The sequence below is a fragment of the Elgaria multicarinata genome, chromosome 9 (assembly GCF_023053635.1).
Source record: "Elgaria multicarinata webbii isolate HBS135686 ecotype San Diego chromosome 9, rElgMul1.1.pri, whole genome shotgun sequence".
NCBI classification, from domain to species: Eukaryota; Metazoa; Chordata; class Lepidosauria; order Squamata; family Anguidae; genus Elgaria; species Elgaria multicarinata.
In genome coordinates this window covers 84,059,551-84,084,945 of record NC_086179.1, presented here as the reverse complement: position 1 = coordinate 84,084,945, position 25,395 = coordinate 84,059,551, and the positions used below count along the sequence as shown (strand labels likewise).

At 41.3% G+C, this 25,395-nt stretch overlaps 1 protein-coding gene across 2 annotated transcripts in view; it reads left to right on the top strand.

Annotated features, from left to right (window-relative positions):
* The window catches only part of CACNA2D1 (calcium voltage-gated channel auxiliary subunit alpha2delta 1), a 488,318-nt gene that overhangs the window by 379,104 nt on the left and 83,819 nt on the right, over positions 1–25,395 (top strand). For both annotated transcript variants that reach the window (XM_063134222.1, XM_063134221.1), the window contains exons 11-12: positions 3,927–4,085; positions 9,347–9,457. In XM_063134222.1, the coding sequence (XP_062990292.1) occupies positions 3,927–4,085; positions 9,347–9,457 (270 nt within the window). The remainder of the gene's footprint in view (positions 1–3,926; positions 4,086–9,346; positions 9,458–25,395) is intronic.

Sequence of the window (25,395 nt, the reverse complement as noted above, 5' to 3'; positions counted from 1 at the left end):
TGAGTTATAAAATGGATAGATTGTTGGAGCCTTCATTTCATCATGTTGAAGCCCTCATTTCATCATGGAGATTATTGGATGGCCCAGGGTAAGTCACATCCTCTCCACATGCCTAGAACACATGAGTGTTGAGAGGATAAAATAGAAATATGGCAATGTGGTAAATACATTTTCTCCAAAACCTTTACATGTCATTATGAATAAATGAGGAAACCAATGAATAGTTGCTTTGAGCACATTTTTTTTTTGATCGAAAAGCAGGTAAAACTCAAATAAATAAGAATAGAACAGAACAGAATAATGCTAATTTATGAAAATGTGTATTATTTCTTGGCCTGTTGAAGGTCCCAAATGTTTTGCTAAGGCCCCTGAATCCACAAAGACTACATCCTTCTTCAGACATTCTCTATATGATCATCCACACTGGCGGGAAAGTTATAAGAACAGCCATGCTGGATCAGACCAAGGGTCCATCTAGTCCAGCACTCTGTTCACACTGTGGCCAACTAGCCATCGGCCAGGGATAAACAGGCAGGACATGGTGCAACAGCACCCTCCCACCCTTGTTCCCCAGCAACTGGGGCACCCAGGCTTACTGCCTTGAATACTGGAGATAGCACACAACCATCAGGGCTAGTAGCCCTGCTCCACATGCATCCCCCCACCGATTTAGAATCCTGATCATGCAAGGTCCTAAATCATAGTGGGAGTCTTAATGTGTAGTTAAGATGTGTAGTTAAGACTGGATGGCATCAGCAGGAATGGGCTGTAGCTCAATAAATAGACCACATACTCTGCCTGCAGAAGGTCCCAGGTTCAATCTCCAGCAACTCCAGATAGGGCTGGAAAAAAATCCTGCTCGAAACCTCTGGACAATTGCTGCTAGTTGGTGTCAACAGTACTGGACTAGATAAAGGCAGCTTCCTATGTTCCTGACTGGCAGCGTGTAGGAGCTGGTCTATCCTCACTCTCTTCCTCCATGCTATTGCGTTCAATGGAGGAGAATGCCTGAAGGGGGCTTCCAACTGCTTGATGTACACCATCACACTCAGACAAAGGGTCACCTCTTCACTAAGGATCTGGTGCCTTTATTCAAGATCATGATATTGAAGAAACCGTGTGTGTGAGTGAGAGAGAGGGGGGGGCATGTCTAGACAGGGCAATATCCTGGGGACCATCCCTGTGTGTCCACATAACACACAGAGGATCCTGGGAGCAGGGAGGGATGATCCCTCCTTTTCCCCGGGATATTGCCCTACATTTTTATCCTGACTTTTCCCACGGTCTTGGGATGATCCCAAGACCATGGGAGGTGTGGGCCACCATCCTGGTTTCATCCCGGCTCCTCATGAGTAAACACGAGGAACCGGGCACAGAGCTCTTCATGGGGGTGGGGTGAGTGCAAGGTTGTTGTTTTTTTTAAAAAAACTACACACCTGACCTTTTCGGTGGAGCGCTCATTTTCGATTAAAAAAATGGCGGGCGCGACATCCTCTTCCTCCTGGGATGTCACATGCCATGTGTAGACTGAGGGGGAGGATCTCGCAATCACCATATTGCAAGATCATCCCCCCTCCAGGCCCTGGTCTAGACATGCCCAGAGGCAGGCAGGCAGGCAGGCAAACAGAAGTCAAAGCAGACTTTTGAGACAGGAATTTGGACGAACACTCAGTTTATTTCAGCTTGCTGGAGAGACCTGCAAGGGCAAAGCCCCAGTGGACTCTGCCAGCCCCAGGAACAAAGAGTAATATGGCACTCTGGAAGCTGACTAGTAAAAGGTAATTGGTCACTCTTCGTTGCATTAAGGCATGCCGGTTATACAGCCAGGCTGAGTATAGTGAGTCACATATGCGTTCTTGCACAGATTGTCATTTCTGCCCTCCTTACAAAGCTCTTCCTTTTGCATTCAGCTACTTACAAAGACTGTCAGATATAGTGGTTTTCCATACCGACAACCAAAGGACAGTGATTTATTTTATTTTTAATTGACAACAGAACAAACAGTAGAAATATGCCACACAAGCATCGTCTTCAACTCCAACTTTGCCTGAAGACAGACAGATAATTTAACTTTATACGATCAGGGCCTCTTCTTGAACAAGAACATGTAGAATTAAAGCATCAACCTCTCTGAAACAGCAGTAGCAATGTCATATTGCCAGTGCGCCTTGGGTAGCGCACTATTTCAGTTGTGGTATTGTTATTCCTACTACCAGAGAAAGGACTGAATAGTTTGGGGGCTTTGCTCCAGGCTTTTGCACTTCAAGTACTTCAGTTACTTCAGTTCTTTTAGTTAATTGCATCTCAAATTAATTAAATATAGCCCTGAATTACGTTTCCTCCCCACAGCCATAGTTGTCAATCATTCTCTGACCTTCAGACCCTTGGATAGATCCACTACATAACTTGTCCATCAGGGATGATGTTAACCTGATTGTTTTATCTATTAGAAAACCAGGCTTCTTTTGTCACGTTCTCCAGGAATGTCAGTCAACCTAATTCCAGACCATTGGATGATACTTGCATTTCAATGTAACCCAGCACAAAAGTAGACAGCTTGCTCCCCACTGAGGAAGTGTATCACAAACCATGATTAATTTAGTATTATTTCACAAAATCTAGATAATAGACACTTGAACCTGCGCAGCAGCTAGAAGTCAAGATTCGAAGAATTGTATGGCTAGTTTTCTGAGCCCAAGGGGCTTTGTTGTTTCAGACAGCCGTCCACTCTCACACGTGTGGTATGACAAACTGTTTTTGTAATCAGGGCATTTCAGAAGCAGTTCATTTCTTCCCACTTGTGAGGATCACCATTTCTCTTCTTGTAATATTTTTATTATTTCAAAACATAACAAACTAACAAACACAAAATACACAAAGTAAGACAAATTAGTAAGAAGTAAACATCTTACTAAGGCCATAGCTAGACCTAAGGTTTACCCCAGGTTCGTCCCTGCCTGAGCGCTGGAAGCCCTGTGTGGCACTTAGATGAACAGGTTTGACCCCAGGACAATCCTGGAATAAACCTTAGGTCTAGCTATGGCCTAAGTCCTTTTTTAAAATTTCATTCCATACCTTGACAGTGGGCTCATCTACACCAAGCCGAATATTGCACTATGAAAGCGGGATATAAAAGGCAGGAGTCACACCAAGCAGGATAAAGCGGTATATGGTATGTGTCAATGGGCCCCAACAGTTGTCAGTGCACTTCAATACTGCTATAAAGCAGTGGTGTGGCTTCTGTCTTTTATATACCACTTTCATAGTGGAATATCTTGCTTGGTGTAGATGATCCCATGGTTATTATGAAACAACATACAATTCATATTTAACAAGATAATTCCGAAGTATTTTACCTTCTTTTCAATTTTAAAACCTGTTTTTCTGTCAGCTTTAATTGCTCTTGGGATTTCATATCTTTTGTTAACATCTTTGTCTTCTGTTTATTAACCCTAAAGCCCGCTACTGCACCGAATTCTTTCAGTTTATTCATCAAAACTTCAATTCCCTTTAAAGGATCTTCCAGAGTAAACACCAAATCATCCGCTAAGGCCCTCAACTTATATGACTCTATTAAAATCTTTATTCCTCCGATTCTTTCATCTTGCCTTATATCTCTATTCAATACTTCCAACACCAAGATAAACAGCAAAGGCATTTCAGAAGCAGTTCATGATGTAGCGTGTTTCGTCAGTCATCCAAAGGAAAAAAAAGAAAAAAAGAAATCAAAATCCCATTGGGCTTTTAAGTTCTTTCATGAATTTAAACAGATTTTTTTGATCCAGCTAAAGTTGACGAACATTGATTACTTATTTTTTGGTCCAATTTGTATATTTTTCCTCATCATTTACATTCTAGGAGTTACAGCTCTTCCGTAGAACCCATAATATGCTTTACTGAGTTGTCTTTACCCCCTTTTCTTTCAGTTCAATGAAAATGCTCAGAACGTCAGTTGTTTCAACCATCTTGTACAAGCTAATGTGAGGAATAAGAAGAAGTTGAAAGAAGCCGTCAATAAAATCCAAGCAAAAGGAATCACCGATTACAAAAAAGGTTTTAGTTACGCCTTTGAACAGCTGCTAAACGTAAGTCTTTGAAAGCTGCATCTTCTAAGAAGTTCATATGGTTGTTGTATGTTGATAGAAGCTTTTTTTTGTGGTGAGCAAATGCATTGCTGTTACTAAATTTTGCTTTTCCTCCAGGGGTATTCGCGAACTGATTTATTCTAGTGGGGTAATTTCTCTGTTCAAAAACTCTAAATTTGCTGAAGGAAATGCCTTGGCCACCATGTTGCTTTGGTTTTAGTTTCCCCCCACTATGTATTTATTTATTTTATTTATTTATTAAAACATTTGCATCATTGGGATCTCAGGGCAGCATGCAGATAAAATCAGACAGTATAAAACAATAATGTACACAGTTAAAAATGTTTTAAACCATTAACAAGCTAAAACCAGTAGAAAATTTAAGGTCAATGTGCAGCTTTAGGCAAATTTAGCGCAAAACAGCTTTGATAAAAAGCCACATTTTAACTTGGCACCAAAACGAAGCCAGCGTTGCCACCAATTCGGCCTCCAAGGGGTGGGCATTCCACAACCGGGGTGCCACAACAGAGAAAGCCCTCTCACCATAACATATGTCTTGCATTGGTGGGACACATAGAAGGGAAATTTAGAGACTCTCTCTGACTTTCAGAGAGCTGCAGTCTGTATCACTGAGCACGTATTTATTTATTCCTAACCAAATGAGGCTGAGAAAGAAGCTCTGTTTATGTGTGAGTCACATAAAGGGCATTGCAGTGTTGAAGGACGAACGGAGCTGCACTTTGAGGCCCTCTTCCGATGTCACATATCCACTGTCTGATATCCTTGCATAGAGTGCGGCTAGTTGCAAAAGAGCACTGCTTGTGTATAGGTAGCTGTCCTGCTTAGGCTGTAGGATGGTCTACGTGCAGATCAGGTATATACAGAGGGATGATCAATCCAGGCCAAGGTCAGAGCACATGCAGTCAGTCAGTCACGAGGGTTAGGCTAAAACAGGAGTAGTCACAAGAACAGGCAAAGGTCCAAACACCATAAACAGTCAGTACATTACACACTACTGAAAAACTGTCTCCCTTGTTGTCACCCTCTGAGCCTCAGAATGAGGGGGCATTTGAACAAGAGCTTCTGTGAATGACCTTAAAGTATAGGGAGGGACACATGCCTGTCATTCACACTTCTCATCTTTGCTATATGGGATATACCAGCATAAATTATGCACAGCAAACCTAAATACTGTGTAAAAGGTGAAGCAGTCCGCAATGGCTCATTGATTTTCTCTGCTCTATGAAGATTCATTTTTATTCTTTCTGACCAGTGTAGACTTCTGTTTCCTTTCTATTAAACAACGCTGACAGATTTGGCAGAAAAAAACTCAGCTTAGTAGGGGGAAAAATACATCCAAATGTTGTTAATTCACCTCCCTCCAGCTCATACACTCCTCTCTTTAACATTTTTCTACCCGCTTCTAGGCTGGCCTGATGTTGCTTGCTATAATTGCAACTTTGCAACTGCAGTAATTGGTGGAAGGATAAGAACAAATAACCTGGTCTATTTAGGAGTCATTTACCGGCCTCTTGAACCGCTGTACTTCCATTAGATGGGATGCCCCCATTGTGAGAGGTCTGTGAATGTCAAGAACCTTGGGGCGGTCATTTTCGGTTCTTAGCACTGCACAACATTACTGATTACCATGTGGAGAGTTAAGAAATAATGAAGATGAAGAGGCAGAAGAGTTCAGTTCAAAAGTGATGCGTATGACCCTAAGACATATTTGTGGTTAAGGCTGAGTACAACTGTTTCAAAGCTATAAAACAACAGAAAAGTAGTAGCTTATGTAAGCAGGAAGGTTGGCATTTAGAGCAGCTTTCACCAATAGTTACGTTTGTGTGTGTGCTTTGTCCGGAAAAGTGTTCTGGGTGGATATAAAGGAATAGTTCTGCAATATGGTCAGAGATCTCAGGAGGTTTTAGCAGATATACTTGTACAATCCTGTGTATGTTGACTTTGGAGTAAATCCCACATTGTTAAATGGGACTTACTTCCAGGAAAGTGTAAATAGGACTGCAGTCTACATGATTTAAAAGAATTTTTAGCTTTCAGTTCTGAAAAAGGTATAGGAAATCAATTGCGGCTGATTTCCGTGAGCTAGAGCAGTAAAGTTTTGCAAATGGGAACCAATACATAGTCCAGAGAAAAACTCCAGCTGGCTGATATAATGAGCATTATCAAACTTAATGAGATAAAGAAGAATGGTGGGCTTCTGCATATACATTTATGATTTAAGCAAAGTAATACAGCCCTTTCAATTCCCTCTGATACCAAATTGTTTTAAACAATCCTAAATGACTTGCAGTCAACATAAATGCAAAGCACTGTTGCCGGCAGTTATTTTTAGTCATCCTTATGTGTTAAAAGAGAGTTATTTCGTCGCATCTAGAGGGAAATTGCTTTCTAAATAGACGGTAGAGCAAAAAATACGTATTTTTTAATAGAGCCATTTAAAAAGAATTGGTGAATTTAAAAAGGGATAAGGTTGTTTGTGAGTCATTTTGCTACCCACTGTTCCTCCACATATTGACAAAAAACCCTCATTTGGAATAATAACCTTTTGCTATGGCAGTTCAATTTAATTTTAGCAGTGATAGCTGGAGGAGGAAGTTACCTCCTCTTTAGTCCTGTTGTGATTTCAAATGAGAGAGTTTTGCCCTACTTTGGAAATGAACCCTTTTCATTTCTTAACTTGAAAGTACCAAGTTCTTCAACAGGGTTTTGTTGCTGCAGATGCATAGCAATTTCTGCAAGCATTTGATACATGTTGTGGGCTAATGATGCCAGTTGTCAGAATTTAACTTGAAGTTTATGGGTTTGGACTACACACTGGCCATGGCTAGACGTACGGGTCTAGCATGACAGAGGATGGGGGATATGGTTATTGTGAGATCTCCCCCTCTGTCTACACGTGGCGCGTAACGTCCTAGGAGGAAGATGACATTACACCCGCCATTTTGTTTTGTTTTTCTTAAAGGAGACAGAGCGCACGAGGTCACGAGCGCCAAATGTGAGTATTTTTTTTTTAAAAAAAATCCCGCTCCCCCCACCCCGCCTCTGATAGGCCCAGAGCTCCTGAAGATTTGAGGAGCCCCGTGCCTGGCTCCTCACAGTTACTCACAAGAAGCTGGGACAACCCGCGATGCCCACCCACACATTCTGCAGTCTTGGGATCATCCTGAGACCATGGAAAAAGTGGGATTAAAGGCTATGCCGACATCCCAGGGCAATGGAGGGATCATCCCTCCCTGCTCCCGGGATCCCCTGTGCGTCATGTAGACACACAAGGATGATCCCGGGGCGATCCCCAGGATATCAGCAGGACTAGCCATGGCCACTAAATCATTAGGGGGCAAGGAGCATGGTGGGCACCAGGAGAGGTGCCCATGGGCACATCATTATCCAAAGACACCAGGTTGGAGACATCAGGTGCAGAGTTTGGACAACACACTAAACTGTGACTAATCTAAGATGAGAACAGGAGCGTCTCATCTTGTCATAGCAAGACTCATGGTTTAGCATTAGATTCAAATGCAACCAGTAATTTAAGATTGAGCCCATGCTGATCAAGTGTGAACTCAGCACTAATAGGAGCATGTCCATCACTAGTTCCAGCAGGGAAGTGCCAGGGTCAATGCAGGCTCAATAAATCTTGACGTCCCCGTCATCATTTTGTAAGTGCTGATCTCTTGATTGGTAAGCCACTTTCAAGATTCTATTTAAATGTATCATAAACTACGCTATGCTTCGCTTCCTTTAACTCTAACCTAAAATGGAGTCCCTTTACTCAAATCATCGTGACTATTCACAGATGCAAACTGCACAGGAAATGTGCCCTGTTTATGAACCTGAGATGATGTCACTGCAGAATTTACATCAAAGCATTGTTACGATAGCTGATTTACAATATTTATGAAGCAATTTTTCTTACTTATATTTCTTCTATAATATCAGACTTCCAAAGCAATATATTACGTGTTGGAACCTCCATGAATGTTTTATTTCTGCATGAATGTTTTATTTCTGAATCAAAATCTTAGTGCTAGTATTATTAATATAACAGTTTGGTGTGTGTTTATTTACCTTTATTTGGCAAAGTAATACTTAGATGGAGAATCTTAAATAGCTGGAGATCGAAGTTGACATCTTGATATTAAACATTTCTTCAATAAACCTAATATAAGCAAATAAAACTAATTTAATAATATTGATAGCAGAATTCAGATATTTTTGTAGAACTCCTTCATAATAATGACTGCTTCAGTTTCTGTCAGTTAATCCATAAGGCTCAGGTGTAGAATTATATTTATTAATTACATTAGTATCCTGACTTCCTTCCTTGAAGTAAGCTTGGCATCTTTGTTCCCCCACTTTTTATCTTCACAGCAACCCTGTGTGGTAGGGTTAGGCTGAGAAGTAGTGGGTGGGCCAGAGTTACACACTCTGCTCCATGACTGAATAACAAATTGAACTGAATCTTCTGGTCCATGTCCAACACTCTGACATCACCACATTATCTGGATAAAAACAATATCTAGGTCAGGGGAAGGGAACCAGGTGCCCTCCCATCAGCCCCAGTCAGCATGACCAGTTTTAAGAAATTATGGGAACTATATATTTTTTAAAAAATCATCTGGAAGGCACTAGGGCCACAGCTAGACCTAAGGTTTAGCCTGGGATTATCCAGGGTTCACTCCTGCCTGAGCACTGGATCCCCTGTGTGTCACCTAGATGAACAGGTTTGACCCCTGGACGATCCAGGGATAAACCTTAGGTCTAGCTATGGCCTAGGTTGCCTCTCCCTGAGTAGAGGATGAAGATTGGAGCAATTTTTTTAAAAAAAATTCTTGCCTGCTCCATTGTGGCATATTCCAAGATTTCTTTTCGATTTGTCCTGTTTTCCTGGGTCAGGTTTTGGTGCAACCTACTTTTCCAGTCTTGGCATAAGGCTTACAAAATATACAGGCTTGCATATGGAAGCCACTGTGCGATAAGAAAGCCAATGTGCAACACTATATGGAAGAGATCTCAAAAGCAACTTGTCCTTCTGCTGTTGGCGTAGTTATTGGACAATGTATCTAGAAACCCCAGAAGGATTTATAGGAGGAGGATGAACTTTTACATGGGGAAAACATTCAACATATGAAAAGGCCCCCATAAAGAGCTGAAACATGGTCCTTAAAGCTGCATAACATGATTGCAGATTGTTTTGTTTTATGAACCTTAACTAGAATGTACCTGTTTATCTCTTCCAGCACAGCCACAGTATCTTCAGAGCTAACTGCAACAAGATTATAATGTTATTTACTGATGGTGGTGAAGAAAAAGCGCAGGAGATTTTCAGGAAATACAACCAGGACAAGAAGGTAAGGTTCAGTTCTCAAAGCACTGGATGACTTGATGTTCTCAAAAGTTCTTTTAATGGGCGAAACCCCCTTTCCCCACTCAGAAGATTATTGATGCGCAGACACACACACACACACACACACACACACACACACACACACAAATATTTTTGTGTGTAAGGTTTTTGGTTATTTTTTATATTTTATACGTTTATATATTCTCATAGCAATATGTGCATTACTGTATAAATAAATGCAAAGCAATGCATTAGAAGAGCAAATAGCAGGATACATGATTTGCTTATAAACCCTCTGAAAAAGTCTAACATGTAAATTCTAATAAATATCCTCATGGATGGATAAAATCCCTACCAGTTACTCCAGTTTTTGTCACATCAGGAATCACCTTGAGTCTCTTCCAAACCCTTCAGTGAGTCTTGGACATGATGTACTTGTTTCCCTTAGATATTGTAACCGAGTAGCTAAGTACATGACTCATGCAACTTCCTCAATGAGTCATGGATAACAATGCAGCTTTGGGCCAGTTAATAGTGTCAGAAGCAATGAGCATGGATTCAGCTCAAGGGCGCACACACTCCCTCCCTCCTGCAACCTTCTGATCATGTGGGGGCTACATCAGTATCAGAAAGGCTCCTGGCTCAGTGATAGGGGCATATGTTTTGCATGCACGAGGTTCCAGTTTAAAACCCCAGCATTTTCAGTTATAGGATTTCAGGAACTGGAACTGGAAAAAGGCCTCCTCCTGAGATCATGGAGAGCCACGCTTCCAGTCAAAGTGAATAGTAAATGGACTAATTCCTGGCATAAAGAAGGTTTATAGCTTCATTCTTACATAGAGATATCATAAGTAGGGCTAAATTCCATGATCATGTATTCCGTGTGATCAACAGGCATTCAGGAACTGTGAGGTCAGGGTGTGTATACCTATGCTTGTGTCTGTGATTGTTTCAGGAATTGTGAACTGGTCCTGAGCGTGTGTTCCTTCTGCATCTTTTGTCTCACATCCTATTCATTTCCTTTTTCTTCAACAATAACTCTTGGTCCTGGATAATACATACTTCCTCCATCCATTTTGCCTACCTGAGCTTGAATCTCTTTTTAATGTCAACGAAATCTCAAAAGGTCCATCATGGCACGTGTTCAGAATTTCATTCTCATCTTAAAAACCTGCACTGATACACCTCCCTCCATCATTACAACATGATATTGTGATATTGCATTATGGTGACATTCAATATGATCTATTCTAAGCGCTTGGTTACTGGTGCAACCAATTTTAGGATCAGGCTGTTGGTAGCAAACTTATATACATATACACACAAAATAGACACGCAGGCACACACATTGGCCTGGTTCAGACAACACGCTAAACCATGCTGCTTAACCACAAAATGGTCCCTTAACCATTTTGTGGTTAATCAGCATGGTTTAGCGTGTTGTCTGAACCAGGCCATTGGAAGATAGGAAGCTGCCTTATACTGAGCCAGGCCATTGGTCCATCTCACCCAATATTATTGGCACTGGAAACCTGGTAGCTGGGCTCCATAGTTTCAGGCAGTCCTACCTGAAGCTGTCAGGGATTAAACGTAGGGATGTTGCAGGCACCCAGCTGGGACTCAAGGCCTGGTGATTTTTTGCCTGCTCAGCTCCCTGGACGCCAATCTACAGATCTCTGTACTTTCCTGACTCCACCCTTGCAGAGTTGTGCAAGCATGGGGATCCCTTCTCCCTTGCAGAACTGCCATTTTGACTTAAAATGGTGGCTCAGCCTTTTTCCATAAAGGGCCATTTGCATAAATGGCAGCCATAAAGGGGTCATTTATGTGCAATTAAAGGCGTAAATAGACTAAATTGTCCATTTACAGCTGTAATTTTGTGTAAACTGCCTGTTTATGGCTGCCATTTATACAAATGGTCCTTTATGAAAAAGAGCGAGCCACCATTATTATGCAAAATGACAGCTCAGCAAGGGAGCTGCTTGCCGGTTGCCCACAGACCACCTGGAGGCTCTGTGCAGGTCAGAGGGGAATCAGTGAGCAGCGCATAATCCAGACTGTGGTCAATTTGTCCATCCCTAATTAAACGTGGTACATTCTGCCTGCAAACCATGTGCTCTACCGCTCAGCTATAACCCCTCCACATATTTGTCGGTGAGTATACATGCACATGTGTATAATGAGTGTGTGTGTAAAGTTTTGTGTTAGTAGGAAAATAATCACTGAACCTTACCAGCCATGTAAAATTAAATACACCGGTGTCCATTCATTTTTTCCTATTTTTATTCATCCATTGACATTTGTCAGGATTCACAGAAATCCATCCAAATACAGTTCTACAAGCATAGCAGTTTAAATTTGTTTTCATTTTCCCTTGTCCTTTTGCTGGAAAACTGTTTGGATGTTTTCACTGAATGTCATCTTATTCTGTGAATGTCCAAACGAATACAGTTGGAAAGAGGGAATTCTATTTAAATTGGATTAATGGGTGTAGCAGCTGTTCACTGAATGCCAACTTTTACTTTTATTACACAAATAGAAACTTTCTGAGATTTTTTTAGTGAATCATGATATAGTTTGTGAGTTACCACTTCCCAAGACCATGGTATTATCTTTTCAGTAAACGGCATATGTATGTTTTGGCTATATTTTATTTTATGTATTAAGCCTGTGTGCACCAGTTGCTGGGGAACATGGGTGGTGGGTTGCTGTTGCACCATGTCCTGCCTTGTTGAACCCTGGCCGATGGCTGGTTGGCCATTGTGCGAATACTTTGTATACTTTTTTTAATGTTCACTGTTTTTAACTTTTCTAAACAGCCCAGAGAGCTTTGGCTATGGGGCGGTATATAAGTTTAATAAATAAATAAATAAACAGAGTGCTGGACTAGATGGACCCTTGGTCTGATCCAGCATCAGGGCACTTCTTATGTTCTTATTTTTATATCACCTTTCTGAGACCAGCCAAGGTGATTTACAAAATGTCCAGAGCATAAAAACTATAATCACATTAAAAATATCATAGAACTTAAGTGTTTTCATCTATTAGAAAATGTGATGGAATTGCTCACGTTGACTCAGCGACTCCCTGGCTGGAGAAGGGGGGTCTGACTCAGCCAGCCCAGACACACGCCCCCTCACTGCCACTTGTTAACCCTTTGTAGTCTAGGTTCTCAAGGAAACATGCCACACTCCAGAAATAGGGACCAAACACTTTTATTCTTCACATTACACACTTCCATAAGGGTCCATACATTAAGGTAAACACATAAGAGGTTTGGGAGGAAAACACGGACAAAGGAATGACACACTTAGGACAGCAGGGACTAATACCTTATCCTCCCCCTTTACACGCTCAAGCCTAATAGAATTTGCACTCACTCCCCACTTTTACCACCCACCAGCCGTTACTCCGGCAAGGTCCCTTGCCTAATTATACCCAAACCTGGACTTAAAACAAAACAAACATACAACTCTGCGATTCAACCTCTTGTTACTCACTCCGACTTGTCTTTACGTCACTCGAATTACGACTCCTTCCCTCAGCGGCCACGTGGAGCCTCCGCCGTCCAGCCAGCCCGGCCTGGATGCTCTGACTCACCATGCACACGCTGGACTCCTGACACCCACAGGAAAGAGACCAGACCCTGAGGTGCCTAAGCCTTTTATCCCTTTCTGGGACCCCCTTGTCACCAGACCCACCCTGACCAATAGAAACCCCATAGCAACCCACACACTCCCGAAGGGAGGGGGAGTGCTCCCAGACATTGCACAGCTGCAACTTGTTACTTTCCCCCCAGTACCAGCCCGGGGAGGCGTTATCAGATGCCAGGCGCTTCTCGCCCAGCGCAGCCTTGGCATTTCCCTTGCTACTCCCTTTTCAGACACAAAGAAACCCCTCTCCCTCTCCCTGGGATGAAGCAAAAGATGTTCTCTTAAAGGAACCATGGGCTCAGCCCATGACAGAAAACAGCATTAGTTTAAGATGTATAGAGGAATGTACCGGAATGGCATGGACATAATTGCTTTAGAAATATAGTAATACTATAATAGGAACATTTCTTGGCTTACTTTTTGGATAGACAGAAAAAAGCCTCAATTTTGTCTACAGTAGAAATGTGTGATACATGAACCTTTATATTTGTAGATTTATTTAATTTTGTTTCATTATTCCACACATTGGCATTACATGTCAGGGGCACTTATCTATAAATGTGGGTAGGTGATGTTCACAAATTAATAATTGTTAATATACTACATCCAGATTTGTATTCTTGTATTCATATTTTTATCACATATTAGAATGACTTGCATATTATGGCTTCTGTTCAAAATTATACTAGATTAATGCAGGTCTTACTCATTGGTCCTTTTCATGATTGGTTTAAGTATACTTAAAACAATTGGTTTAAGTAGCAGGGCCGGTGCTACCATAGAGGCCACCCAGGTGGCCGCCTAGAGTGCCAAGCTAAGAGGGGCACCAGGCACAGAGCAGCACTCATGCGCGTTGGCTGTGAGCTGGCCCGGCCCAAGAATTCAGCTGGGCCTGGGCGGGCAAGATGGCGCCCTGTGCCCGGCCAGCCGAAGCAAAGCCAGGGACGCTGGGGTGGGGCAGCTCCACGTTCGGACTTCTGGAACGCGCATGGAAAAGAGAGAGAGAGAGAGAGAGAGAGAGAATGTATGGGTGAATGGGGTGCACGGGGTCTTTGAGTGAATGCATGTGTTCATGCATGTGTTTGTTTGGAGTGAGTGATGCTGAGTGTGTGTGTGCGCGCGCATGTGAGTTCGGGGGGATGATTTGTTCTTAAAAATCAAAGTTAGCATTTTTTAGGGGTGGGTGAGTGGTGAAAGTAGCTCACCTTGCCTAGGGCGCAAAATAGTCTGGCACCGGCCCTGTTAAGTAGCAGTTGGTTTAAGTGCACTGCGAAGCCATGACTTGTTTCATGCACCTGATAACAATACTGGCAAACTTGCTTCCAGTTCTGAATACTTTATCCTCAACAACTAATGTGTGTGTTTTGCTTGGGAGCAAAATAGGCAAAAACCTTTAGATATTTGCCAGTGTACTGCTTGCCTTTTAAAAAAACAAAACACTATTGTGTTTTATTTAAAATATATATACTGTCACTAAGCAATCATTTAAACATACAAACCATGAATTAAAAAGCAGAGAAATAGAAGTGGTGCTTCATATCACAGTTCTCCTGATGAACAGTTGAAAAATTCATTCTTAAACTCTTCTGAAACCTATCAAAGATGTGCTCTGGCAGACCTTTCATGAAAAGCTATTCCATTGCCCCCAAGGATTCAAGTGGAAAAATTCCAGCTTTTTGCTGAGGCTGACCTGATCTCACACAACGATGGCATATGAAGGAGGACATCACAGGAAGACCATAATAAATTGGTGCGTAAAGGCAGAGGCAGTCTCTCATGTAGAACAAGGTTATGAAGATGATTTAAAGTTGCATTTAATATTCTTATACAACATTTAATATAAAATTGTATTTGCAAATTTGGGCTGCATAGCCCTTGAAAGAACAAGTGTGAAGCCTGGGTGTTCTCCTGGAGTTGGTGTTAACTGAAGAGGCTCAGGTAGTGGTGGTGGCTAGGAGTGCTTTTAACAGCTAGGCTGGTGTGCCAGCTGTTATCTGATATGGGGAGGTCTGATGTTGCCTTGGTTATTTATGCACTAGTGATGTCCAGGCTAGAACTAGTGAAATGCATTCTACAAGGGGCTGCCTTCAGAAACTTCATCAGTTGGCTTCTGGGACACCTATATGCAACATAGGTTACTCAACCCAATTTAAAGTGCTGGTTTTGACCTAGGTCCAAGTAAGCTGAAGGAATGCCTTCACTCATATCAACCTGCCTTCACTTTAAAGTTAGCAATGGAAGCCTTTCTCATTGAGGCCAGTTGGATTGGTGAGTACAAAGGAGAGGGCCTTTCCTACAGTGCCCCCCACCTCTTTAATGAGTGGCCATCCCTGGTCTGTTACACACCCATCTTTGTATATCACCTGTTTTCTTTGGCTTTCTCTTGAGTTCTTTTTTATCCTGATGGGATCATAGCTGCAATTACTTTAGCTTTCTCTGGGTGGAATTTTGTCTATTATTCATTAGCATTTATTAATTTGATTGCTTTTTTGTTCTATTATATTATTGGGTGGTCTGTAGGGTGACCATATGAAAAGGAGGACAGGGCTCCTATATTTTTAACAGTAATGTAGAAAAGGGGAATTTCAGCAGGTATCAATTGAAGAGGGTGAAATTTCCTCTTCATCACAACAGTTAAAGCTGCAGAAGCCCTGCCCTCTTTTGTATCTGGTCACTCTACTATAGCTAGTGTAGCTTTAACTGTTGTGATGAAGAGGGAATTTCACCCTCTTCAATTGACACCTGCTGAAAATCCCTTTTCTACATTACTGTTAAAGATACAGGATCCCTGTCCTCCTTTGCATATGGTCACCATACGGGTCTGAAAACATTCTAAGTAAATAAATAAAATGGTTTCCAACCATAAAAAGGGGGGCTTGTTTTGAAAACTTAAAAACGCTTTACTTGAGGGCAGTATCAGTACATTCCACAGTGGCCACACCCTTCCCAGTTCCCTGGTGGGTTAACTGGAAGGAACTACATTTCCCATGCTGTGTGATCCTTGGGACACTTCCATGTCAGGGAGGGAGAAAGGGAGGTATCAAAGGGAGACCTCCAGTGAAAACTGCAGGAAAAGAAAAGAGTTCTAGAACAGGATTTAGAAATTCATGGGGGAGGCTGTTTGTTCCCAGTAAACGTCATCTGATACACCTGGGGGTTCAAATTTGGAAGTTGGCTCAGGGGAAAAAGAACTTCCTTCTCCTTATTTTTCTTCTTCAGGTACACCGCCTTTATGAGCTGATGGGAGTTTGCTCATCAGAATGTACAATTTCAATATCACTTGATTCAGTTCATTGCAAAACCACACCATTTTAAAAACGAATGTTTTGCTGGAAACTGATAGGCCCCAGTTTAAATCTCATGAAGGAGAGCAAAAGAAGGTGCTTGCTCATTTTAGATATGCTGGGTTTTATTTGAATTTATTGAACTGTCACAGTAATCTCTGAGCAGGTATCCTTGCAGTATGACTCAGACAAGAAGCAGCTCACACTGAATCAGGAAAATCATAACAGTTAATCCAACCTGGGTCCAAGTACCCTATTCTTGTCTGTATCAAAAGAAGTGTTTAATTAAGTCCCATGTTTCTACACGGTATCTTATTGCTATTCATTAACTTTGCCAAGCCATGTATGAGAAATGATAGCAGAGTGCTTATAGCATTCTGGTACTGTGTGCAATCATTTCCACTAATAACAGTTATAAAAAAAGACACTAACACCTTATTCACAGAACCACATTGCCAGAAAATCTTACGCTGTAAGAACAGTGTGATTGCCACTTTCCATGGTCAGTTGCTATGTTACTTGTGCTGGGAATGAATGCTGTTGTTGGGCAGAATAAACATGTCAACAGGTTCTCCTATGCAATCCCACTATTCTAACATTACTGGGCCAACATAGGAGAAAACCATTGGGTTAGCAAGCAATTTACTCCCGTAACGTAAAGAGCAACCCTAAATGTGTGATGTGGTACATAGTAATCACCGCATTGCCCAAAGTCACAATCTGTTGTACTGTGTAATGACCTGAACCAGTCTTCCTGAACCTGGTGCCCACCAGATGTGCTGGACTGGGATTATGGGAGTGTAATTCAACATATTCAGAAAACAACCGGGTTGGGGAAAGTTGACCTGGATTGTTCCACTGATATGTTAAGGGGATATCATATAGCGGGAAGGGGATTGAACTGTATGTCATCTTGGATGCATCCTGTCCATATTTATTTAGCTAGTCATTTTATTTATGTACACTCTGCTTCATAATTACAGGTGGCTAATAAATATAATATAATGAAACCTTTAAAATGTCAATGGCTTTTTGCGAGTAGCCGCAAAAAGCCACGGACCTTGCTAGACATTCCGCAGTCCCGGCCTCAGGCCGGGGCTGCGGAAAAGGCGCACCATAAGCGACTTCGCTTATGGCGCGTTAGGGGAGGTCTGAGCACAGCTTGACCCCGGATTCCCCTGTGCGTCATCTGGACGCACAGCAGGGAAACCGGGCCTCAAAGCGCGCTAAGGCCTCGTCTAGCAACGCCCACAGAGAAAGCAATTTTAATAGCTGCATCAAATCAAAAGCAGTAGAAACAAGGAATTTTGGGTGTGTGTGTGTGTGTATGTGTGTGTGTTTTTAAAAAAAGTTAACAAGGAGGGAACCTGCCAGAGGGAGTGGGGAAGGGTATCCCACAGGTGAGGGGCTAAAACTAAGGAGACCCTATTCGTTGCCTGTTAATTGTAAACATAGCAAGCGAGACCAGCCTCAGCTATATTCTCAGAAGAAGAAAACAAACATGATACTGATGAAAGACATGTTTTAGACAAAACTTTAATAGATTCCCAAAATGTCACACTTTGTGTATATAGCCCTAAATAAGGCCATGGCTAGAACAGGCCTATATCCTGGGATTGTCCCATGATCATCCCTGTGCATCCAATTGACACACACAGGATCCCAGGAGCAGGCAGGGATTACCCCTCCATTTGCCTGGGATAATCGTTAGGTCTAGCTAAGGCCTAAGACTCTGTTTATACCTCCTTAAAAATGTTTTGTGGAAGGTGAAGTAAGAAAAGGATGTGATTTCAATGGAGCCATTAATCGAGAAAAAGAGCTTTGGTCTTGCATAGTTTGTCTAATATATTGCTTACCCCCTCTAAAATAGTACCTTGTCAGCAAAAATCAGAAACTGTATGGCTCATTTATATGAAACAGATGAAATATCAAAATGAGCTTAATTTATATAGACCAATAATGTAGTATTTGCCTAATATTTGCATTACTACTGATGTAGAGCTTTATAGAATTACTACAGAAACTTTGAAGCCAGACCAGGGAAGATTGAGCATCATCAGCATTGCATAAATATCACAGTGAGCATGACGCTGTATTTTACAACTTAGTAAAATCTCCCAGAGCCCAAGATGGTTGCTTTCATTTTCTACATTTGCTTCAGGACACTGGCCAACATTCTTAAAATTTGAGGACTGTCCTTTTGACAAGAACAGTTGTAATACCGGTTGGTTAACCATTAGTATAGAGCCCAGACATAAACACTGAAGGACAAAAAGCTTTCTACATGCATTGAAACGATGGATGGTGAATCTTTTATGTTCAGTTCTGCTCAATTTTTCATTTTTCCACCCTTAAATTTGTTCTGTCTTGTTTCTGTATTAGTTTGTGATTTTTTTAAAAAGTTGGCATGTAAATTTGCATGAATTTTTGTGATCATTTTTCAAAATATATGCATTGTTCTACACACTTTTCTAGATCATCTGGAGATCTGAAGTGCAGTTTCAGCCACATATAGATGAAACCCATCTGCATTTTTTAAATTAATCAGAACCATGAGCAGGCATCTGAAACAGAATCCAGGGGAAATAATCCTAATCCCCTCTTTGGAGAATTGGGTTCATAGAATGGGAATGTGCTACAACCCCACCTTAGCACAGGATGGTTTCTGTGATTAGGGGCATGTACTGTCAATAAGATGTACAGATTTTGTTAAATCCATTCTACCTGTGTTTTGTGGATTGTGAGGCATATTTTGTTCATTGACAGAATCAGATTTTTTTTTTTAGGGTCGTGCAAGGATTTTGTTGCTCTTTGCTAATGCACGAATAACACTGATTACAAACTAGCTCCTGAGCCTACTGAACTTGACTGTTAAAGTTCTGAATGGATCTGGTCCAAGATATCTTACTGAATGGTTCTCCCTATAGGAACCTCAACCCCACTGTTTGACCATTAACTAGTATTATTTTGAGCCCAACGTTGAGGGCCAGCCATTATATGAACTCTTCTGGCAGGCCTACCCACTTGAATTGTAAATTTGTCTTTTAATAATGTGCTGCTTTTAATAATGTATTAGTTTTAAATGTTTTAATTATATATGATGTTTGCATTTGTGTTGTACCCTGCCTCGATCAGAGGAAGAGGCAGGTAACAAATACATTATTATTATTATTATTATTATTATTATTATTATTATTATTATTTCATACTGATGAATGAAGAAAATGGGATCTGCAGTGATTCTGGTGCATTATTCTGTTTGTGCTTGGACATGCCTAAATCCTCCAGCCATCCACAAAAAATAAATATGAAATTGTATCATGATAATTTCATGCTAATATGTAGTAAAATAATATGCCATTTATAGATACATTTTGATCCCACTATATTAAAACCCAGAATTGATCCATAAACTATACTTTGGACCCAGGCAGGGCCACTTCATACAGTCAAATGCGAATGGCATATGTATAGAAAATTGAGCTTGTGTCCCATAAAAATAATGAAGCAAAGCCTGATCTTCTCCTTAGTATTTTAGGGATGGGGACACACTAAATTTTATCTATGCATGCCCTTCACACTTGACAAGATTCACGCCATTTACAATTCTCTTAGCAAATATTCAATGAGCATTTCATGTGCTTTGAAGATTTAGAATAAATGGTGGAGTTACAAACTATTCCTGAATACTTCTGTTACTGTAGAACAGTAATGGTGTTTTCTGTGAACATTTTGGATAGCTTGTGTCAGTATCGGAATATGTTGCATCTCCTTTTTGTTGTTGTTAAAAACTGATAAAATTATGTCTTGCAGCATTGTTGCATATTATGTGACACCGTCTATTCAGTTTTGCTTACATGGTTTTGTTCAAACTGACTTCTAGTTAACCTTCAAGTTGACAACTTAAAGAAAATAATAAACATTTTGTGCGTCCCCTGAACATCTAGGCTTTAAAAAGTGTCCCATTAAATTACTGGTTTTCATCCTTTTGAGCTGGCATATGGTTATATTTAAAGTAGTTATCTGTCTCTATAGATCACTTGCACTATAAATTCTTTGATTTTTATCTAACTAAATTAACTCTGAATAGTCTAAAGAACATGATAATGACCCTAGTGTGCACGCCATAACTTTATAAGAATGATAAAAGGGTATCTTATTCCATTCTTGCTCTTTACATCACTGCTGTGTTGATAATGTATTTTTGTTTGTTAGATAGGCATGGGCTCTGATAACTAATGGCAGTTGTAGGATTTCTGAACTGGTTCCCACATCTTCAGTCAAAGGCTTTGGTTGTGTTTGCGAACACAGAGGCTTTGCGCAAAGGGCTTGCAGGGGACTGAGCACTAGGGATGCACGAGCATCCCTCTGACTGCCCTAAAAGAGGTCAAGCTTTCATGAAAGGGGGCTTTCAAATCATTCCACGTAGCTATTCACAGAGTGTTCTCATCCTTCCTCAGGTTCTTTGGGAAACTTACCTTGAGGCAAGAGTGAAGGCAGCAAAAGGGGTTTTGTGTGGTCTCAGGGGCACAAAGCCTCTGATGGCGAGTAATTCCCACGTAAATGTCAGTGGGCTCAGTGGAAGTACATCGCTTGTCAGGAGTACTGGTCTGATCCAGGCACTCTGTGTAATCATTGATTTTACATGTAATGAATGCAACATGAGAGATTTTGACAGGGAAGTAGTTTATGGGAGCAACCATGCCACAAAGTTTAGGTCTAAACTAGTCTAGGTTTATCCGGCTGAACTAATTTGTATGTTGTTGTTTTTACTGTATCTCACTGGCATCCTTTCCGAAATTACAAACACTAATGTTCTGGTAATTGAAGTGTGTTAAATTCTGTTGCAAGCACTCATTTAATTCTAGAGAAGTTTGCAGATAAAAAGAGGAAGTTCCCTTAAGGTAAGATGAGAACTTGCATATCCAAATCCCTGCTAGAGGATTCTAAACCACAGTACAACAGTATCAAAACTGAAAAGGCTTGTTTTTAATTCCCCTGTGCAGAGTTTTCTCTACCCCCTCAGACCTGCTAATGTCACTAAATAAGAATCAGGGTTGGGATCAATTTTTCCATCATGGACCTCCTTGTCTACGTGACTCTGACCATGGAGTTGGCTGAAGTGTTGGTTAAGGGCTGTAGAGTTGAAAGTGAGGAGGAAATTCTTCCTCATCTTCCTTTCTTGTAATCCTTCCTGGATCTTCGTTTCTTGTAACCCTTCCTAGATGCTACAACATTGCATGCACATCAAGCCACATCCTGGAAGGATAAGGAATTTCCTCATTCTTCCTCTTCAAGTGTGGTTGGGTTGAGTCAGTGTAGCATGATGGTGTGTGTGTATGGGAAGACTGTGAAAAGTTTACAGGTCCGAGACAGTAATTATAATAAAATCCTAGGTCGCTGATTATTAAGAAGGCCAACCAGCTTCAAAAATGTCAGGCTAGCCACTCAAAAATCGTGCCACTGTAATTGAATTTAAAATTCACCTAATTTGTCCATCACTTTGCAGGAACACATTTACTAGTAAGAATAATTGCCTATCCTGTACGCTTCTCATGCATACATTTATTTAATTAATGGCTTGTTGTGCATGTAATGTCATAGCATCTGGTGAATGACACAGATTGATTAAACTTCCCTCTTTATAAAGCCCCATTAGCTGAAATTGGCCCGCTAGTATGGATGGGGAATACTTGGCAGTCTGTAAGGTGGTTGAATCCAGGAGATGATATAGCATTTCTATGAACATGTTAAATGCTTTGAGCCAAATTTGCAGATTTCAATTGCTTAGCTCCGATTATTTGACCACAAGGGAGGCCTGAGGTGGTTGCCATCAAAGAAGAAACCTGTGTCCGATGGTATGATAGAATGGGAAGCTGTGTTTGTCACAGGAAGGGACACCTGCTTTCCTAGAAAGCTACTGCTCTTGAAGAGAGCTAGGATCCAGGTGCGTTTGCCATTTAGGTATCAAAAATATTGTGGGAAGCTGCCCTTACTCAATCGGTTAAAATCCTCAAAACACAATTAACAGGTGTAACAATTCACATTTTGGTGTTATGGAATTACTAAGTTTTTCCAGTTGATTTTGGATTTCCCCTTGCTTATTTTGAGAGGCTTTTGTCCAAGACCTGTCTTTTCTGATGGCTTCATTCTGTATCTCTATCACTAAGCATTTTTACTGTATTATTGCAGTTCTCTTGAATATTCACTGTACTGAAGTATCTTTCAGAGCAATCCTAAGGTCCCTGGATGGGTGTCCCTGGAAGAGTTTCCCTGGGGCCATAGGACACGGCAGCTCCCCCCCATTGCCAAGTCATAAGAGGAGCTATAACCTTGTGGGAGGGGCTGAGCAGGGATTTCCCCCTCCCAGTCATCACAGAAAGCTCTCCCATGGCTTCTTTTTCAAGGTTGCCTTTGTGGTGTTGCAAGAGGGATGAGGAGAGTGGAAAGAGGGAATGCTGGTGGGCAGGGAAGGGACAGAGGAGGACATTGATCTATGAACATCCTATTCCTGACCCATCCAAGTAAATAAACTAGACAGGATCAAGACCTATATGTCTCTAGATAACAAGACAAAGGGACAAGAGGCTGTAAAATCCCCTGTTGCTCCTCCCACCCTGTTTCACTCTTGCCAGCAGAGCTTTTTGTGGAGGTGAGAAGTGCCCGGAAAGTTTGTGCTCTTAGTGTATTGAATGCTAAAGAGTGCTGCGCCTCATGGTCTTCCGTAATGATTCTGACAATAGCTGCCTTGCGCATAATTTGGAGCTGGCTGGAGCACCCTTTCATACAAACATCACAAGTGCATAAATACCTATGGAAAATAATGGCTACATTGGGACATAATAATAAGCCATAATTTAATGCCATGTGAACAGGCCTTGTGCGGCAAGGAGATTAGTTTCCATTTTCAACTTAATACACTTCATTGTTTTCTCCCAACCAGGACAAATTGTGGTTAGTTTAAATTATGGTTTATCCAAACAAGCCAAGTCAACCATGGTTTCTGATCCACACTTGTTTGGATAAATCATAGTTAAAACTAATGAGTTCCCAGTTTGGATGAAAAAAAAACCCAGTTGGAAATAGAAACAGATGCTAGGGGATCATTGCTCTGTTCCATGGCATTTACATCATGAGGTTCCACAGGGCTCATTTTTATTCCCTATGCTAATTAACATCTACTTGAAACTGCTGGAGGAGGTTATCTGGGGTTGTAGGCTGAGGTGTCATCAATATGCCCATGACACCCAGCACAACCTCTCCTTTTCATCTAACACAGAAGAGGCAGTTCTAAATCTTTGTCTTAGCAACACAATGGACTGGATGTTGGCCAACAAACTTAAGCTCCATCCAAACAAAATGGAGGTATGCTTAGCAGGTGCTTTGTCTGCCTGGCAGAGTGGTGGAGGGGGGTTCCACTCTCCCTGAAAGGTCAGGTACAGCTTGGGGGTGCTCCTGGATCCATCATTGTCTCTTGAGAGGTTGATATACCAGCTGCAACTGTATCTGGATAGAGATAGCTGGGTGACCATTACCCACGCTCTGCTAACTTTCTGGTTGGATTACTCCAATGTGATGTATGTGGGGCTACCTTTGAAGATGGTTCAGAAACTTCAGTTAGTTAAAAACAGAGCTGCTAGGGTACTAAGTGGGACTGACTCATATGATCATGTGATGCCACTGCTTTGTCAGTCACATTGGCTTCCAGTCCATTTCTGAACTTAATTCAAAGTGTTGGTGTTAACCTTTAAAGCTCTAAATGGCTTGGGACCAGAGCATCTAAAGAAAGATCTCTTCCATATGCTTGGACCCTTAGGTTAACTGCAGAGTCCTTCCTATGGGTGCCCCCACTGAAGGAAATTAGGCAAACGGCAACAAGAGAGAGGGCCTTCTCAATTGTGGCATCCTGCTTATAGAATGTACTTCCCAATGAGGTTCACCAGGCACTTACATTATTAAATTTTGGAACCAGGTAAAAGACCATAGAATCATAGAATAATAGAGTTGGAAGGGGCCTATGAGGCCATCGAGTCCAACCCCTGCTCAATGCAGGAATCCACCTGAAAGCATCCCAGATGGTTGTCCAGTTGGACCAGAACGGTCCTTTCTTCCATCTCCTTTAGAGATCTATTTTATGGTTTTAACTGTCTGAATGGCATGTTAGTCTGGAATTTGTCCAGAGAATGTTAGTTGTTGGATGGATTAAAAATATAATCAATAAAAATACATTTTAAAGGGATCATACCCAGTACAACCTTAGAAAAACAATTTCATGTGCATTATTAGTTGATATGCTAGATACAATTTGAGAGAGGGAGAAACTAATAACAGTTGGGTTATATTACTTTTGGAAAGTAATTTTGCTTTTCATATTTGTTCTATAAAATGCTGTTCCATTGTTTTCCATTTGGGCACATGGCAAGGGCTATTTTATATTTTTATTTTGGTATAGGTAATATTGCTGGATGAAATGTCAATATTGACATTTCACAACTCCAGACTTTCAGAACATTTTTGTCTGTTCAGAAGTTATCTGCCATGCATGCATGGAATGGGGAGCTGAGCGATGTGCATTGGCTATGCCCCCAATATTCTCATTCTTGCTGGCTTTACCTCTTGTAGTGCTTCTCTTTAACCTCCTGCCTTCTTGGGAGACAATAATGAGGCCTGCTAAGTAATCCACAAAGCTTTATTTAAGCAATAAAATCTCTTCCCACCTGAAGAGAGTCTTGGAAACTTTCCCCTAGGCAAAACTATGCAAACTAAGCGAGACAATTGTCCTTTCAAGAAGAATGGAAAGCCCTTTCCCAAGATGCATTAACTTCAGAGAGACAAGTTCTAAGACAGCTTCTGATGGGACACCAGCCAGGCTGACTTTCTCTCGCCTTCCTTTAGCTCCACCCGTTTTAGCCTGCGACATACTCTAGGATTGGCTAACTTGTCGGTGCTCTCTCCTTCAGAAGAATGTTGGCTTCCCACTGAATGTGTATGATTTGCCCTTGATT